The sequence below is a fragment of the Gorilla gorilla genome, chromosome 15, assembly GCF_029281585.2.
Source record: "Gorilla gorilla gorilla isolate KB3781 chromosome 15, NHGRI_mGorGor1-v2.1_pri, whole genome shotgun sequence".
Lineage (NCBI taxonomy): Eukaryota > Metazoa > Chordata > Mammalia > Primates > Hominidae > Gorilla > Gorilla gorilla.
The window spans coordinates 91,407,302-91,424,431 of NC_073239.2; the positions used below are offsets into that span (position 1 = coordinate 91,407,302).

Below are 17,130 nucleotides of genomic sequence, written 5' to 3' on the forward strand. Positions count from 1 at the left end.
GGCTGCAGTGTCCTTGCCTTTCAGACTCTTAGACTTGGGAAAGCCAAAGCAGCTGCCCAGGATCAGTGGGGACCGACCTGAACTCCAAGGAGTTCACATCACAAATGCCCATGAAGCATGCAGGGCGGATGTGGGGAACCTTCCTGGTAAGGACATCGGGACATATGGTCTTCTGATTCCCTGGCCTCGGCCCTGTCCACCCTCTGCTGTGCCTCAGTTGCTCACAAACTGAAGAAAGAAGCAGATGGGCTCCTGGCTGCAGCCTGCCCCTGCCCTGCTAACTCTCCCCCTCGGCTGCTGGGACTCCCAAGGAGGCCTCAGTAAAGGCAAACTAATTTCTCGAGACAGTTTTGGCGCTGACTCCATGAGTAGAGCTGTGGAGGAGAAAGTGAAGAGTGTCTGGCCACAGGGCTGTTTACAAGCTGTGCCAATCTCAGCCTGTGATGACAGGTGCCTGCAGCAGGGAGATGTGAAAGGTCCCTACCACACAGCCCGTCTGCCCAGGGACAGACACATACATGCCTGGCGAGGCCAAGCTCAGTGCCACAGGGACGCGTGAGCAGGCTGGTGCCTTGCCCCTTTGATTTGCAAACCTCAGAAGGGCAAACTGGAGAGAAAATTCTACTCCCCCAGTAGGAGTGCAGGTGCTGGGGCAGCCAGACCCACATCTAATCCCAGGCTCCACTCTGACTACCTGTGTGACCTGGGGCACATTTCTTAACCTCTCAGCCTGAATTTTTTTTTTTTTTTTTTTTTTTTTGAGACGGAGTCTAGCTCTGTCACCAGGCTGGAGTGCAGTGGCACGATCTCAGCTCACTGCAATCTCTGCCTCCTGGGTTCAAGCAATTCTCCTGCCTCAGCCTCCTGAGTAAACAGGATTACAGCCACGCGCTGCCACACCCAGCTAATTTTTGTATTTTTAGTAGAGAGACGGGGTTTCACCATGTTGGCCAGGATGTTCTCAAACTCCTGACCTCGTGATCTGCCCATCTTGGTCTCCCAAAGTGTTGGGATTACAGGCGTGAGCCACCGCGCCTGGCTGAATTTTTTCATCGGTAGAAGTGGGGACTGGGCTGGGCATGGTGGTTCACATCTGTAATCCTAGCACTTTGGGAGGCCAAGGCAGGCAGATCACGAGGTCAGGAGATTGAGACCATCCCAGCTAACACGGTGAAACTCTGTCTCTCCTAAAAATACAAAAAATTAGCTGGGCGTGATGGCGGGCACCTGTAGTCCCAGCTACTTGGGAGGCTGAGGCAGGAGAATGGCATGAACCCAGGAGGCAGAGCTTGCAGTGAGCTGAGATCGCGCCACTGCACTCCAGCCTGGGTGACAGAGCGAGACTCCGTCTCAAAAAAAAAAAAAAAAAAGTGAGGATGAAGACTCAGCTTGTGGAGTCATTGTGAGGATTAGCTTTGCTGAAACAATAAATGTCAGACTGAACCTCGCAGATGCATGGCACAAACCCTATAGAGCCTGCCTGCCTGCCTTCCCTCCCTTTTTCCTTCCTTCCTTCCTTCCCTTTTTCCTTCCTTCCTTCCTTCCTACCTTCCTCCCTCCCTCCCTTCCTTCCTCCCTTTCTCCCTTCCTTCCCCACAGTCTCAAGGCTGGCATGCTGGCCCACTGTCCCTCACTAGCTGGGTGAATTTGGGCAGGTTACACAACCTCTTTGAGGCTGGGTCTTCTTATCAGTAAACTGGAGATGAAAAGTCCCTCTTCATGGGGTTATTATGAACACGAAATAAGCATGTACAACTCTGAGCACAACACTTGTCCCATTTTAGGAATTCTCATAATGTCCATTATTCAGATTTCCCTCCTTGGTGAAGGACCAGTGGGGCCCCCCAGTGATTATGGACATTCTGCCCAAAGATGGCCTCTGACTGCCTCCTCAGAGCAAGATAGAACCAAAGTCACCAAAAACAGTGAGGTCGAAAAAGAGTCTGATCAGACCCCTGGCTCAGGCAGGTGCCACCTAGCCACCCCTGCCCCAGCCCTTCCTCCGCTCTCCAGGCTAGAGGTGCCACATGTCAGTGACACCCACCCCTGCTGGGTTGGGAGGGTGCTCACTTAAGCCTGAGGCACAATTCATTCCCAGCAGGCTTCAAGTCCCTTGGAAGAAGCTCTCAGAACATCTCTGAGCCAAAGAGACACTGCCTTTTCAGCTGACAATTGGAATTCTGAAAATCCCATTTCTTTAGAGTAGGGGACTGGGCATCTCATCCAGAATCCCAGAGAACAGGAGCCCCACCCCAGCACAGCTGTTCCCCAAGCCGGGGTCCTCCAGTTCAGCAAATGCTTGTGCCGGGTGCAAGAAGCAGCACAGAGAGGCCACTTGCAGAGTGGCTGGAAGCAGGCATCTGGAGTCAGATAGGCCGGGAGTTTCAGGCCCAATTTTCTTTTCTGTAAAATGGGGATAATAGCACCCAACATCTAGAAATATTGTTAGGATGCAAGAAAATGAAAAAGCACTTAGCACCGTGCCTGGCACTTATAAGTACTCTGAATAAATGGTTGTGAATGACGACGAGGGTGATAATAATGGCGTTGCTGCTGTGTCCTGCCCTAAGGCTCTCTGCCCCTCATGCCCCCAGCATCCTCACATACCCATCCTCCCCAGGGGCTGGCATCACAGAGCTACACCTATAACTCTCGTCATGTGCAAGGGTCAGGACCAAAGCAAAGCCTTCTTTCTGTTGGAAGGTTCAAATACATTTTCAAACATCTCTAAAAACCCCCATTTCCTCAAAAATCAATTTTCTTTGTCGACTCCTATGAAAAATCTGTTCTTGGTAGTCATTCTCCCTGTGATCTGGAGCCCACTACTTTTAGGCACAACCCATTTTATTGCTGGGCACCTGCAGTTTTTAATAAGTTGTCCCTTGTGATCAGTTTCAAGTCGAGCTCTGGTTACCAGAAACACCACACATTGGATATTTCTCTCGAGAACCACGTGGGGGAAAGCCTACACCCTTCTCCCTAGGGCAATTATTTCTCTTAACGCAGGCCGGGGCTACATGTTGCTAACCTGCCCCTCTATCTAACCCAAATCTTCTTGACGGACATAGCACAAGTAACTCACAAAACCCAATCTTGATGCGCATCCTCTTGGCTGCAGAATTCCAGTCTAGCATCCTGATCTTTGTTTCCTTCAGGGAGGCTCAGGTCTCCCCAGAATGATTAGGGAGATCTTGCACAGCTGAGAGTCAGACATACTGTGGTTGGAATCCTGGCTCTACCTGCCCTAGATGTATGACTTTGGACAAGCTCCTCAGCCCTTCTTGGAGCTCCATTTTCCTCATCCATCAAATAGGGTTAAAAATCCTGGGCTTGCAGGTGGCTGTACAAATTCAGTGAGACAAAACATGTAAAGGGCCCAGTGTAGTGTGAAAGTTCAGGAACTGGCGGCTACTCTTGGTTTAAGAGAGAAAGGTGCAGAGTTCCTTGAAAGGGCAGAGCAAGAGAATCTGTTCTCCCTGGAGATACAGGGGGCCCTGGGTTCAGAGGTGAACTCAACCCACCCCAGGCAAATGGCAAGACGATCTCATGGCAAACAGCTGGAGCCCACCACTGTAGGCCCTGAGCCATGTGCCAGCCCCGCCTGTCCCAGCAAAGGGGCCTGGGGGTTGACACAGCCAGTGCCAAGCCAGATGGGGCAGTGGCCAACTTTCCAGTCAGCCCAGATGTCTGTCTTTCTCAGATGAAAACTCAAAAATGTGGCCTCAATCAAAGTGGCTTTTGAGAACCGTGTGTTCTCCAGACTCTGGCAGGAGGATTGAAGAGGGCTATGAGCTGGGACCCTTTGATAAATCCCAAGGGGTCAGGAAGACCTGGCTCAGGCTAAGTCCTGGGAGTTCAGCTGGGTACACATTACCTCTACCACTCAGAGTGAAGGGAGCAGAGGGGAACTGTGGGCTGGTCTAGACTGACTCCCGGGCCAGCTCTCCATGCAAGTTCTGTGGAATTCTGGAACAAAAGGGATTTACCTATGCCATGCAATTAAGACTTCAAGGCAGTCCTTTTCCATGTCAGGAATAGTGGCATTCTGCTGGGACCTTCTTCAACAGTTCAGCACAGAGCCTCAAAGCCAAAATGTGACTGAAGGGAAGCCATGAAGCCACTCCCAGGCTGCTCACCCTATCACTCCCACCACTGCCTGATTTGCTAGAACACTTTACTGGGGATGACAAAGGCTTCCCCCAGAAGCATAAGCCTATTTTATCAGAGGAGAAATAGGGGCTCAGAGAGGCAAAGCCACTAGTGCCAGGGATGATCTAGGATCCAGAAGTCCTGTCTGTCTTGCTAACCTTCCCCAAACCTGCCCTTGCAGCTTGTCTTTTCTTCCTCTGCTTCTTGTACAGAAGCTTCCTTGTCATCCCCACTTAAAGAAATGTGCCCACCCCAGCCCCAGGTTCAGGCATGAAGCGAGGTGCCTGGCACTCTGTCAACACAAACAAGGCTCCCCAACATCTTGCCCCTTCTCTATACAATGCCCAACTGCACTTTCATGTGTTTCTGATGTTTATGTTGCCCTGGTCTTTGTTATTTCTTGCTCAGTGTGCTGGGATGCTTGACATTCCAGGGTCTGTACCCTGGTGCCCAGCGCGCTGAGATGTTCTGAACACAGTGGGGGGAGGCCACCATCTGGGATGGGGTGGAGCGAGGGCAAGGGCTGAGCGTTGGGTGTGTTGGGGGAGGGGTACAATTAGTGTTCTGCATGCACCTGATCCACAGAGCTCTGCTCCCGTGCCCACCGCCACTGGGCTCTAGCCCTGTCTGAACGGAGCTCACCAGCTGTATTTGGAGCAGGTTCCTTGGGCATCAGGTGGGCTGAGCTCTCAAGGCTGGCACACAGGTGGAACCAGGAGTGCAGCAAGTGGGCGAGCAGGTAGCTGCTTCAGTACAGACTCTGGCCTTTTTCTCCTGCTCCCCACCCTTCCAGCGGAGGGCTCCCCCACTCTCAGAAGTGCTTCCAAGATCTGGGGATGTGGTCATGGTGCCTGTCAGCCCTGGCTGAGGGCAACAGGCCTAGAATCCTCCATTGGCAGCAGCCAGCCCTGGCATGGACCTCACAGCCTGCATCTCTGCACCCCTGATGGGCTCCAGAGCTTGGGACAGGCAGGCCCTGTGCTCCCACTGTCCCCTCCAATCCTATAAGCGGCAGATGTGACATATAAGTGAAGAATCCAGAGTGGCTCTATTTTCATTTTCACTAATGTCACCTGATAGGTCTGTGGCCACTAACATCACTGTCAGATTGGCTTAGTGAATTAGAGAGGAGATACTGACCCAAGGACCCTGTGGGGCCCTGATTGCTGACACCCCACCCAGAGGGCTGCATCTCAAGAGCTCAGGATTATGCTTGGTACCCAAATCAAGGACACCTTAAGGCCTGAAGACTTGCCCAGAGGAAGGTTCCGAGAGGGGCGTAGACCTCAGCTGAGAGGAGAATCCCAGCAGTGAAGCTGGATTCTGAGAAGGCCCTTCTGGAAGCCTGTTTCTCAGCTGCACCACTCCACTCCTTTACACTCACGCTGTTGGCAGCTGAGCCCACTCTTCCCCTTCATTATTTCTCAGATTCCAGAGGCAACAGCGTGACAGCTTCTGAGTCCTGAGACAAGGAGGGGAAACTTCTAAGGCTACCCCTGAATTGCCACTTGGATGAAATCTCATTGTTCCTACCACCTAGAAAAGCCAGCTCCCTCCTAGGACAGCCCTAACTGGATCAGGAGGTCCCAGGGCAGGTCAGCACCTTGGTCAGTGCAGCAGGTACTGCATGCCCCTCAGAGGGTTGATGGGGTAAAGGGAGAGAGACCCCCACCCACTTGTCTGAATGAGCCAGCTCTTGGGAACCAGAACCTGCCCAGAGCAGGGACTTGGGAGCTCTGGCCCCACCTAACCCTTCTGACATGCCTGCCTTTCTACAGGAGAGCCAGGGCTGAGCAGGGCTCAGCAAGAGACATACTGTGCTCCAGAAAATGTTGCTCATTCTCTTGGTCTTGCCTGCACATGCAATTTCCTTGGGTTGTTAAACTCTTCCCCACTATTTAACTGTCCTACCCCTAATTATTCTTCAAATCTCATCCTGGAAGTCACCTCCTCTGAGAAGCTTTCCCTGATCCACAGGGTTTAGCCTGTAGGGCCCCCATCCCATAGTGTGCAGATGTGCAAGTTGTGCGCTGCACAAAAGCACCATCTCTAAGGGAATCATTGGCATCCTAGATTGGCATATTTATGAAGATGATCTTGAACAAATGGAAGGGCAGGTTTTTCTAATTTGCACAAAGGTGCTACTGGACCTATGAGGGGCCTGGGTTCCACTGCCTGTGTTTGCACAGCACTCAGCACTTGACCAGACACTGCTCAAACCTCTTCATTTCTGATGCCTACCAGCCATCTATGACTACCCACTAAATTGTAAGCTTGGAGAGGAAGGTGCGGTTTTTACCACCTTCACTACTCTCTGTCCAGGCCTGCATGCTATGGCCTCTTCAAATGGGGGCTTAGTCAATGTAAATATTTGTCGACTGATTAGAATGTGGGATATAGAAGTTTCAAGGGTTCAACGCCTGATAGGAAAGAGAAAAGAAAACAAGGAAGGAAGAAAAGTGGCAGAAACATCTCTGGCCTACAGGGGAGACCTGGGCAGTTTGATGCACATCTCCTGTGCAGTGGGTCCATTCCTTTCTTGCTTTCTTGAGGGATACTTTCTAATTACAATAATGATAATGATTGTAATAGCCATGGTTTATTGACCTAATACTAAGCATGTGCATCATTTCATTTAATCTCTACAGCAGCCTACGAGGCTGGCACTATTACTATCTCCATTTTACAGATCAGGAGACTGACGCAGAGAGAGGTGATCAGGAAGAGCTGGGACTGGTACGTAGTATGTGTTAGACATTTAAGCCTGGGAGCTGAACATTACCCTTTGCTACTTCGCCAAAAATTCTATCACACTGTAAAACCGTCTACACTTATTTTTAGTTTGGAAAATATAGTCACTGCTCCACAGCTGAGTCTGATGCAAGGAACAGCCCTGCCCCTCCCATCTTTGGGCTCCTGTCCAGCCTCCTGACAAAGCTGATTGACCAAGCTGACTGCTGACAGGCAAAGGAAATACACACCAGGCTCAGGCCCAGGCCCAGAAAGGAGGCCTGGAGGGAGAAGACAGACAAATGGGCAGAAGCCACACTCAGGCACAGGCATCTTGTCACCCTCCTCCCAATTGTGCAACTAAGACTGGGGAGAGCATCGTGAACAGGCATCTTGCTCACTCCTGAAATTGCAGTCCTTGGCACATACAAGGCACCCAGTGAGTATTTGCTGAATGAATGAATGAATAAATGAACGCATGTTAGGTTTTTCCCATTGTCCAAAAGAGGGCAAGGGACTAGGGCTCCCATACCCCAAGGATGAGGACATCTTGGACAGACATTCAACCCTAATTCAAAGTCAGGGAGGCTGGAACAGGAGGTAAGGAGATAAAGAGGAGGCCTGGGGGCCCCATCAGGGAGAGAATAAAGAAAACACTGAATCACTGAATCAAGATCTCTGGACCCCTGGCGTCTGGGAGGGGTGTGCAGGGGAACACTGAGTGAAATCCCTAAAATCTGATCGAGAATCTCTGCAAGAGAGAGCAGGCCCTTGCAGGCAATCAGATGCACCAGCAGAGGGCTGCCAGGAGCCTCAGTGCTGGCCAGAAACACCTTCAAGGCAGGTCTGGGAAGTCTGCAGTTTACCAGCCTGTTCTACCTGCCTGGCCTCTGACACCCTGGAGGGGAAACCCTGGCAGGAGAGGGCAGGCCCAGAGAGAGCTTCCCCCACAACACGTGACCTTGGACTCCAGCACTCACCTGGTCTGGGTGAGCATGGGGCACACAAAGTCACCCCCCAGAAGGCTCCCACACTGCCACAGCAGTCCTCCTGGGTAGTCAGCTCCAGCAGAGGGTTGGCACACTGGAAGAGAGGGCATGGACACCTGTGACCACCCCCTCTTCCCTCCCAGGCTGTGCACAGAGATGTCCCGGAAAAGCCTAGGACACAGAGCTCACTCCCCACATTCTGCCAGAGGATGTCCCCAGCCAAAGAAGGGGAGAAGGGAGTCAGCCCATATCGCAGAAGGAAGCAGAGAAACCTGCCATGCACTCTCCCAGCCCCGAACCTTGTGTGTGGATGGGACACCCCAGACACAAGATCTGCCCTGTGCGGGGCTGCAAACCACCACCCTCCATGGCCCCAACCACAGACAAAGGGTCCTAAAGGAAGAGCTTCCTCTGCCTACCTCCAGGGAACCGCAGGGTCACCCACAGTGTGGGCCCTGTGAGCAGAGCCCCAGGCTCAGGGACACCCCAAGGTGAGAGGCCAGGGACGATCTGGGAATTCAGGGTGTTTACCCCTTGGCTGTCCCACCTCCTCCAGTTCCCTAATCTCAGATAGGGTTTCTGGAAATACCTTAGTTTCTGGAAACTAAGCGGTTTCCTGGCAACCCCAAGAAAAACCGTACTGGGTCTGGTCTAACCCCTATTCTTGGGTGCCTGGCCTCAGAAAATCTTCCCTGATTTCCCATTATGAGCTGAGGATGGTTCCAGAGGGCAATAGGAGTATCTCTCATCTTTGTACCACCAGGGCTTTGGGGTTAACCTCCATTTGTTAATTCCACACCTCTGTGACCCCAACTGTAGCCTCAACTGGATAAAAAACTCCGGGCCAGATCCTAACAGCCCCACTGGTCCATGTGCCAGGGGTCATAGGATCAGCATCTCTAGGCTGCCTTCACCTGAGGATGCTGGTGACAGCTCCTCCAGAGGGGAACTTCCTTGGGTCCTCTTCTGTGTGCCTGGTATTGACAAGCACCAAGTAGAGCCCAGGAAGGAGGCCCAGACTCTCCATACATGGACAATTTCATGCCTTGGGTTTTCCCGTCTGGGAAATGGGAGACTCTGCAGACACTCACATTCCATAAGAACAAAGAGGACAGAGAGGCGGAGAAGGGCAGACTGGGGACAACTGCCGTCCTGGAAGCATCCAGGGCTGAGGCCAGAGCTGTGTTCTCACCTGTCCGTTCACAGTGTTCAGGTAACACCGGCCCAGCAGTCCTCGAGGCCTGGGTGCTGCTGGGGGCAGTGGCCGAGGGGGCTCTCCAGACCGAGCAGGGATGTTGTTGCTGTCCCAGAGGCTGTGGCCAGGGCTGGCAGGCAGCCAGGGCAGGGGTCTGGTCTCCACGCTGTTCTCCACTAGGGCCTCCTCCACCCCGCCCCGCACCTGGGCCACCTGGTGGATCTGCACTGAGGCCTCGGGCGGGTGGTGAATATGCACCTTCACCAGGGAGGGGTTCACGGAGGCTGGGCACAGGGACTAGAGTCAGAGCCAGGGAAGCAGGGCCCCACCCTCATTTCCAACCCTCTGAAGGGTATCCACCACCCCTGGGCCAAGCAGGCCACTGGCTATGTGTCACCCCAAAACTCTCCTTCCATTTCTTTGCTCCCAAGTTAGAACCCCAGAATGATCCCTTGTGGGGACGGGATGAAGTGCAAACTCCGTCACTGAAGGAGCCTCATTATCACATTCCAAGCTACCTTCCTGATTCTACCTCCCCCATGACCCTGGCCAACCCTGGAACTCCAGCCACCTGTCTCCTGCATGGCCCCACCTCCGTGCCTTTGCTTGTGCCAGTCCCTCTGCTTAACCAGATGCTACCCATTGTTTCAGGCCTAACTGCAGTCCATCCCCTCCACGCAGCTGTCCCAGAGCACTCTGGGATTAGGAGCTTCTCCATCCCCTGATCCCCTAAAGCATTCTGTATTTTTTTGGCACCTAATAATGGAAGGCAGGGAAAATGAAATGTTTTATGCTGATATTCTATTTCCCATCCATTCTCCCTCTATTACCCAGGCCCATGGGTTCCTTGAGGGCGGCACCCTGCCCTTACACTGTTTTGTCTTCCCCAAGGTACCCAGCACAGGGAAAGGGCAAAAACAAGTCGATAAATTCCGATGGGAGGGGGCTGAGAAGTTGAGGGAATGAAACTTAGCGCTGAGGGCCAGGAGAAAGAGGGAGGTTTGGTCATAAAGGAAGGACTACAGGCAGCTTCCCTATCCCTGTCACAGCCATGGTGACAGCCTCCACCCAACTGGCACTCCTCCCAGGGTCCCGCCGGCCCAGCTGTGCCGGCACTCACCCAGCTGGTTGGAGAGCGGCAGTGTGAAAGTGGACTGCTTCAGGGGGGCTTCCAGCAAGGCCCTGGGGCGGGACCCCCTCCCTGGAGGCTCCCTGTCCGGCTGCGGGATAGGCAGGTGGCAGAACTTCCCGGTAGAGTTGGCGGGGCACCAGCACTCGTCCCTGCCGATGCAGCGGCCTCCGTTCAGGCAGGGGATCTGGCAGAAATCTGCAATATCAACCCTCAAGGTAACCAGCGGTGGAAGAACAGCAGCACCCGCTCTGTGGCCGGTGACCACCACAGAGAAACAGGCGGCAGAACCCTGACCCTAGATGGCTCCTGTAGCCCAGAGCCCCCTGAAATGTAGGGACTTCCCACTTCATTCATGTAGAGTGAAGAAGAGTGGATAATAACCAGCCCCTGCCTTCCTGAAAAGCCTGTTTAGGTGTTTCCCTGCACCCCACAATAACCTGGGAGATGGGGAGGTGGCATTATCATGAACTCTGTCTCTTCTCTGTTGAGGAAACTTGGACTCAGAGAGGTTATGTGACTCCTAGAGTCACACAGCTAGGCTGCCAAGTGAGGACTCAGCTCCCCATGTGATTTGGGACAACTTGTGGAGCCACAGTTTGGGAGCAGCGGGCTCCAGTCCAAGGCAGGCCTGGCTCTCTGGCCATCTACCCTCCAGGGCCAGCTGGGAACCATCTGAGCAGGAAAGGGACTCACAGATGCGGAAGCCAGACTTGGGATCGTGCCCATGGCCGCCCTGGCTGTACAGGGTGGTGGTGTCGCCCCTCTCACAGCTGTTGGCACAGTGTCCACGGGCACAGGTCTGCTTGCAGATGGTGGGAGTGAAGATGATCTTGATCTTCTTGATTTTCTCCGTGAGGTTCAGCCCTGCAGAGAGAGGGCTTGGGTCCAGGGGGCAGGGCTGAGAGGCACAGCTGTGACCTCCAGAGTCTGGTTAGAAAGCCCCATGGGACTAGGGCTGCATTCATCTCAAGGGCATTCGCTGAGTACCTACTGGACGCAGGGTCCCATCGTAGGGGCAAGGGATACCTTTGAGAAGCTCGCAGATGTGCCAGCCACCAAGCTCACACTTCATGCACATCAACCCTCTTGAGTGGTGGTATGTTAGAAATTGCCATTTTTGTAGGTTCCTGTGGCTGAGTGTTGGTATTTTTCATATATCCAACCTACTATGTCCATTTTACAGCTAAGAAAACTGAGGCCCAGAGAAGTTTGGGTGCTCAAGTGACGCAGCTAGCAAGTGATGCAGCTGGGCTTTGAACCCAAGGGCAGGGAACAGAATGCGGCCCCGGCTTGCCAGAGAGGAGAGTTTTCTAAGAGAAGAGAAGATAAAGCCTGAAAGGATTAGAGTCAGGTTTTGTGGGGGACCTGATTACCAGAACAAGGATCAGGCACTTTATTTGGTGGGTGGTGGGGAAGCCGCAGAAGACTTTTAAGCAAGACATCATGCTGGCTGTGATGTGCCGGGGGGTCCGGAGGCAGGGTGACCACTTGGGAGGTCATGGCAGCAGTGCAAGCTGAGGCCGCTTCATTTTCCAAGAGTGGTGGCAATGAAATTGGGGTATTAATTCAGTACGGGGAGCCTGGGGACAGAAGCCAGAGGCAGAAGGTTGAGGGAGAAATGGGAGGGGAGGAAATTGAAAAAATATGTGTTGACCATGAGTTTGAGAAGCTTGACTGTGAAGGGAGGAGATAGGAAGAAAGTGGAGAAACAAGTGTGTGTGTGTGTGTGTGTGAATGAGAGAGCTGTAAGCAATTGTACATGTTGAGGGGAAAGGGCTGAGAGGGTGGGAGAGGGTGAAGATACAGAAGAGGGGGGACAAGTGATGCCAGCGTTCCAAAGGAAATGACAAAGGGTGCCAGAATGTGCCTTAGATAAGAGGGACACCTCCCCCTCAAGATGGCGTGAAAGGAATCGTCAACCATGAAAAGGAATGAAGCACTGATACACACAGCAACATGGATACACCTCAGAAACGTTATGCTAAGCCAGGCACAGGAACTCACGCCTGCAATCCCAGTACTTTGGGAGGCTGAGGCAGGAGGATCACTTGAGGCCAGGAGTTTGAGAACAGCCTGGGCAACATGCAAGACCCTATCTCTACAAAACATTTAAAAATTAGCTGGGCATGGTGGTGCATGCCTGTAGTCCCAGCTACTCTGGAGGCTGAGGTGAGAGGATCACTTGAGCTCAGGAGTTTGAGATTATAGTGAGTTGTTATCACGCCACCACACTCCAGCCTGGGCAACAGAGCAAGACTCTGTCTCTTAAAAAAGAAAAAGAAAAGAAAAGAAAAGAAAATGTAATGCTAAGTGAAAGAAGCCAGACACAAAAGATGGTACATTGTATGACTCTATTCATGTAAAATGTCAAGGATATGCAAATCTATAGAGATGGGAAATAGGTGAGCGATTGCCAGGGATAGGAGGGGAGATAAGGAGTGACTGCTGCTTAGTGGGTACAAGGTTTCTATTTGGAGTGATAAAAATGTTGTGGAATGAAATAGTGGTGATGGTTGCACACAATTATAAATATACTAAAAGCCACTGCAGTGTAGCCTTTAAAATGGTTAATTTTATGTTATGTGAATTCCACTTCGATTTTTAAAATGGAAAAAAAGGAAGGAGGTGGGCTCAGGCACAGATGTAAACAGGGGAGTGGTGGGTGTGATAGGCAGGAAGTTGAGGAGCTCTCTGGGAGGTGGGGGCATGTCTGTGGGCTGATGGATGGGGCCTCGGGAAAGGAGGGGAGGGGAGGGGAGGCATGGAGTAGCTGCTCTGAGAAATGGAGGGAGAAAATGTCCAGGCACACAGGGAGGGGTTGTCAGGCAATAACAAAGAGTGTGCCATGGCGTGAATCCACAGAGATTCTGTTTCCTCCTGTGGGAAGCAGAGGCGCAGCTGTAGGTGCTGAGGTAACAACTGGTTGGGTTGATCCAGGAGAGTTGGGGTTTGTAGGAGGGATGAGGTGGAACGAGCGGGACCAGGGAGTTGAGGTTCACAGCGGGATATGAGGGAAGCAAAGGCAGGAGGGGATGATAGATTGGGCAGAAATAGAGCAGTCTAGGTCTAAAGGTTGCAACGGGGTGAAGTCCAGGTCCACTGGTTTAGGACCCCTGGACCCCGGCACAAAGCAGGTGCTCAACAAGCATTTGTTGATTGGCTGAAAGAATGAGGGACAAGGTGACAACTCAGCCCCTCTGTGAGAGCAGAGGCGGAAGCCAAGGTGGGAGAAGAGAGTTCTAGAGGCCCTGCTCTTCTAGGACCCAAGACAGGGTATCCTTACCCCAGGGGGATGAGGGGTGCTCCAGAGGTACCGCCTGTTGGGTGCCATCTCTCTGCTCAAGGCCTGGTCCTGGGGGCAGGGCGTTGGAAGAGAGCTGGCTACTGGCCGTGGCAGTCGGGTGAAGTCGGACAGTGCGGGACAACCCCACGTGCTGCTGGGAAGGGTGGGTCTGGCTGAGGCCACTCAGGGTCCTGTGGAGACAACCGCGGCATGGGGGTTTGCACCCTGGGAACAGTGTGTCTGTGCCGCTCCTCATCCAGCCACCCACTCTCTACCTTTGCACAAGAAAAATGCTCTCTGGCTGCCTTCTCACCCATGTATGGCTGACTCCCGGACATGAAGGTGCCCCGGAGGCAGAAGGACTGATCTAAGGCCTGCCGGCTAGTTTTGTAGAAATACCACCCCCTATGTGGAATCACCACGCTTTTGGTGGGTTATTCTGGGCAAATCACTTAGCTCCTCTGGGCCCCAGGACCCTTAACTGCAAAATGGGGGTGTTAGACGGTCCTCACGTAGCTCTGACATTCCAGGAGTCTTTGAGAACCCACTATGGACCAGCCCCTGCCCTAAAACCAAGTCCTGTACCTACTCCCTACCACTTCTTAATATATCCCTTAATATGAATTACCTGTAGAAGAGGTGCCCAACAAACACACCTTCAAGATTGATTCAGGGCAGAGCCTAGAGTCTCCCTCTCATTGATTTTTATTGTAAGAATAATGTAACAACAATATTCAAGGAGAAAAACATGAATTCATCATCTCCCATCCTAACACGGCAAATACTTTTGCATATTTTCTTTCAACCTTTGCTCACGTATATGATTTTACGCTATTGTCATCACCTGGAGATACAATTTTAAATTCCGTTTTTCACTTAACATTAGATCACACTTTACACAATTCAATTTGTCATATTTGTCATGTTCATCGCTATATGATAGTCCAGCTAAAGATGAATCACAACTTATTTAGACATTTACCTGTTACATATTTAGATTTTTTTAAAAGTTTTTTGCTTGTTTTTGTTTTTGAGACCGAGTTTGGCTCTCGTTGCCCAAGCTGGAGTGCAATGGCGTGATCTCAGCTCACTGCGGCCTCTGCCTCCTAGGTTCAAGCAATTCTCCCGCCTCAGCCTCCCCAGTAGCTAGGATTAGAGGAGCCCTCCACCACTCCTGGTTAATTTTTTGTACTTTTAGTAGAGACAAGATTTTGCCATGTTGGCCAGGCTCGTCTTGAACTCCTGGCCTCAGGTGATCTGCCCACCTTGGCCTCCCAAAGTGTTGGGATTACAGGCGTGAGCCACCGCACCTGGCCTGTTTTTAAGTTTTAAATGTGTACATCCTTACCTATATGACTTTGTCTTCTGTTAAAATATTCCTTTAGTACAGGGAGATTTGTTGTACTATTCTATTTTATTTTGTATGTTTGAAAAAATGTTATAGGAAACATCTTGAAAGGATTAAAACTTTAGGATGAGGCTGGGCGTGGTGGCTCATGCCTGTAATCCCAACACTTTGGGAGGTCCATGAGGGCAGATCACTTGAGGCCAGGAGTTCGAGATCACTCTGGTCAACATGGTGAAACCCCATCTCTACTAAAAATACAAAAATTAGCTGGGTGTGGTGGTGCATGCCTGTGGTCCCAGGTACTTGAGAGGCTGAGGCTGAGAATCGCTTGAACCTAGGAAGTGGAAGATGCAGTGAGCCGAGATCGTGCCACTGCACTCCAGCCTGGGCAACAGAGGGAGACTCCATCTCCAAAAAGCAAAACAAAACAAAAACTTCAGGATGAATTCCTGGGGCTAGAATGACTGTAGCAAAGGTTACAAACATTTATGTCTGTAGGCACACGCTGGTGTATTGCTTTCTGGAAGGGTTGCATCCAAATATATAAATGAACCACTTAGAGCACAATCTTGCCAGCACAGCATATTATTAATTTTTAATACTTTGCTAGCTTTGAATAAGCACAAAGTGGTACTTCAAGTTCTTTTCACCTCCCTTCTCTCCTTTAACAAATTATATTTGAGGTTAAATATTTCAGGTATTTATTTACCACTTGTGAAAATCCTCCGCTCATGTCCTTTGACATCTCAACTGCTTGAATTGTCTCATACATTTGGACACATTCTCTTGATGTTTATTATTGGGCAGGCTGTTCTAAAAGGCAGCCTCTGTTGTAAATACTCTGTCATTGTCACAATGTCTATAAACCACTGTGTATACGACAGTGTCTGGACTGTGGTGGGTGTAAGCGTATTGCAGACATCAAAGCTGAGAGAGGCTCAGTCCTTGCCCAAGGTTATACAAGAGCTAAATCGGGACACCAGGATGCCACCCCAGGGCCTGATCCACAGCCTGTGTCCTGCGCCAGCCGACAACCAGCCCAGACCCCAGTGGGAGCTCAGCCTGGAAGCCTCTGCTCAGGCCTCGGGGGCATCCGTTCCCCCAGTAGGTCCCATGCCAAGCCTCCCCACTGGTTTCCTTGCCCAAGTGGGATAAGGCCCTGGGATTCTCTCCCTCCCCAAATCTCCACCCCAGTTCCGTTAGCCCTCGGTGACCAGGCCATGAGCAAACTCCTTATGCTTTCCTGGCAGAAGGCAAACTAGGACTGGCCTGGCGCAGTTGTTCATGCCTATAATCACAGCACTTTGGGAGGCTGAGACAGGAGGATCACCTAAGGTCAGTAGTTTGAGACCAGCCTGACCAACAGAGAGACACCCCATCAAAAAACACAAAAATTAGCCGGGCTTGGTGGCACATGTCTGTAGCCCCAGCTACTGGGGAGGCTGAGGCACCATAATCGCTTGAACCCAGGAGGTGGAGGTTGCAGTGAGCCAAGATCACCCCACTGCACTCCAGCCTGGGCAACAGAGTGAGACTCAATCTCAAAAAAACAAAACAAAAAAGAAAGCAAACTCCCTCTGAGGGCTTCCAAGAAAGCGCCTGGGAGAGAGAGGTGGCTGAGCTGCTGGCTCACTGGGAGCCTCGTCCTGGGTACCAGGCTGGTGCCATGCTCAGGTTAGTGGCAGTGCCACAGAGCATCCCAGAGAGGTGAAAAGAGTAGCTCATGTTCTGCCCAGACCACTGCCACTTTTCTGAACTTGACCCTGACAAAGAGCTCTCCAGTCTGGTCAGGATGGAAACTCAAAGTGTTCTTTCTTGGTGGTTTGTTGTCATTGTTATGTTATTGCTGCTGTCAGTTTTTTCTCTAATTGGTGCTCAGAGCTCATGGCACCAAGATCCCAGGGTTCAAATCCCTTAAGGGCCAGTTGGGTAGTTTTGCAGAGAGGAAAACCAAATAAACAAACCATGTATTCCCTAGTCATAGACAGGACCTGGCTGTACAGAGGAGAGGGGTTGGGACTGGGCCAGACAGATGTTGGTTCTGCCTCTTACTAGCAGCACAGCCTTGAGCAAGTCACTTAGCTCTCCTGAGCCTCAGAATCCTCATCACTGAAACAAGAATAGCAATGCCCACCTCATAGGGCTGGTGTGAGGATGACGAGAACAGTGAGACCATGCATTATTTCACAAATACAAGTAAGTGGTCAAAGTAGAAAAATACGCCAGAATTTTTAAATTGCAGAAACAAGGAGGAAAAAAGGAGTTAGCTACAGTTTGGACTAAATACATCTCCCCAAGAAAATA

The 17,130-nt window shown here is 51.5% G+C and overlaps 1 protein-coding gene across 1 annotated transcript in view; it reads right to left on the bottom strand.

The window, feature by feature from the left end:
• The window catches only part of LTBP2 (latent transforming growth factor beta binding protein 2), a 113,759-nt gene that overhangs the window by 43,946 nt on the left and 52,683 nt on the right, over nucleotides 1–17,130 (bottom strand). Inside the window, exons 4-8 of the mRNA XM_004055436.5 lie at nucleotides 13,479–13,669; nucleotides 10,889–11,059; nucleotides 10,184–10,390; nucleotides 9,061–9,347; nucleotides 7,860–7,962 (exon numbers count right to left, since the gene is read on the bottom strand). Coding sequence (XP_004055484.5) covers nucleotides 7,860–7,962; nucleotides 9,061–9,347; nucleotides 10,184–10,390; nucleotides 10,889–11,059; nucleotides 13,479–13,669 — 959 coding nt within the window. The remainder of the gene's footprint in view (nucleotides 1–7,859; nucleotides 7,963–9,060; nucleotides 9,348–10,183; nucleotides 10,391–10,888; nucleotides 11,060–13,478; nucleotides 13,670–17,130) is intronic.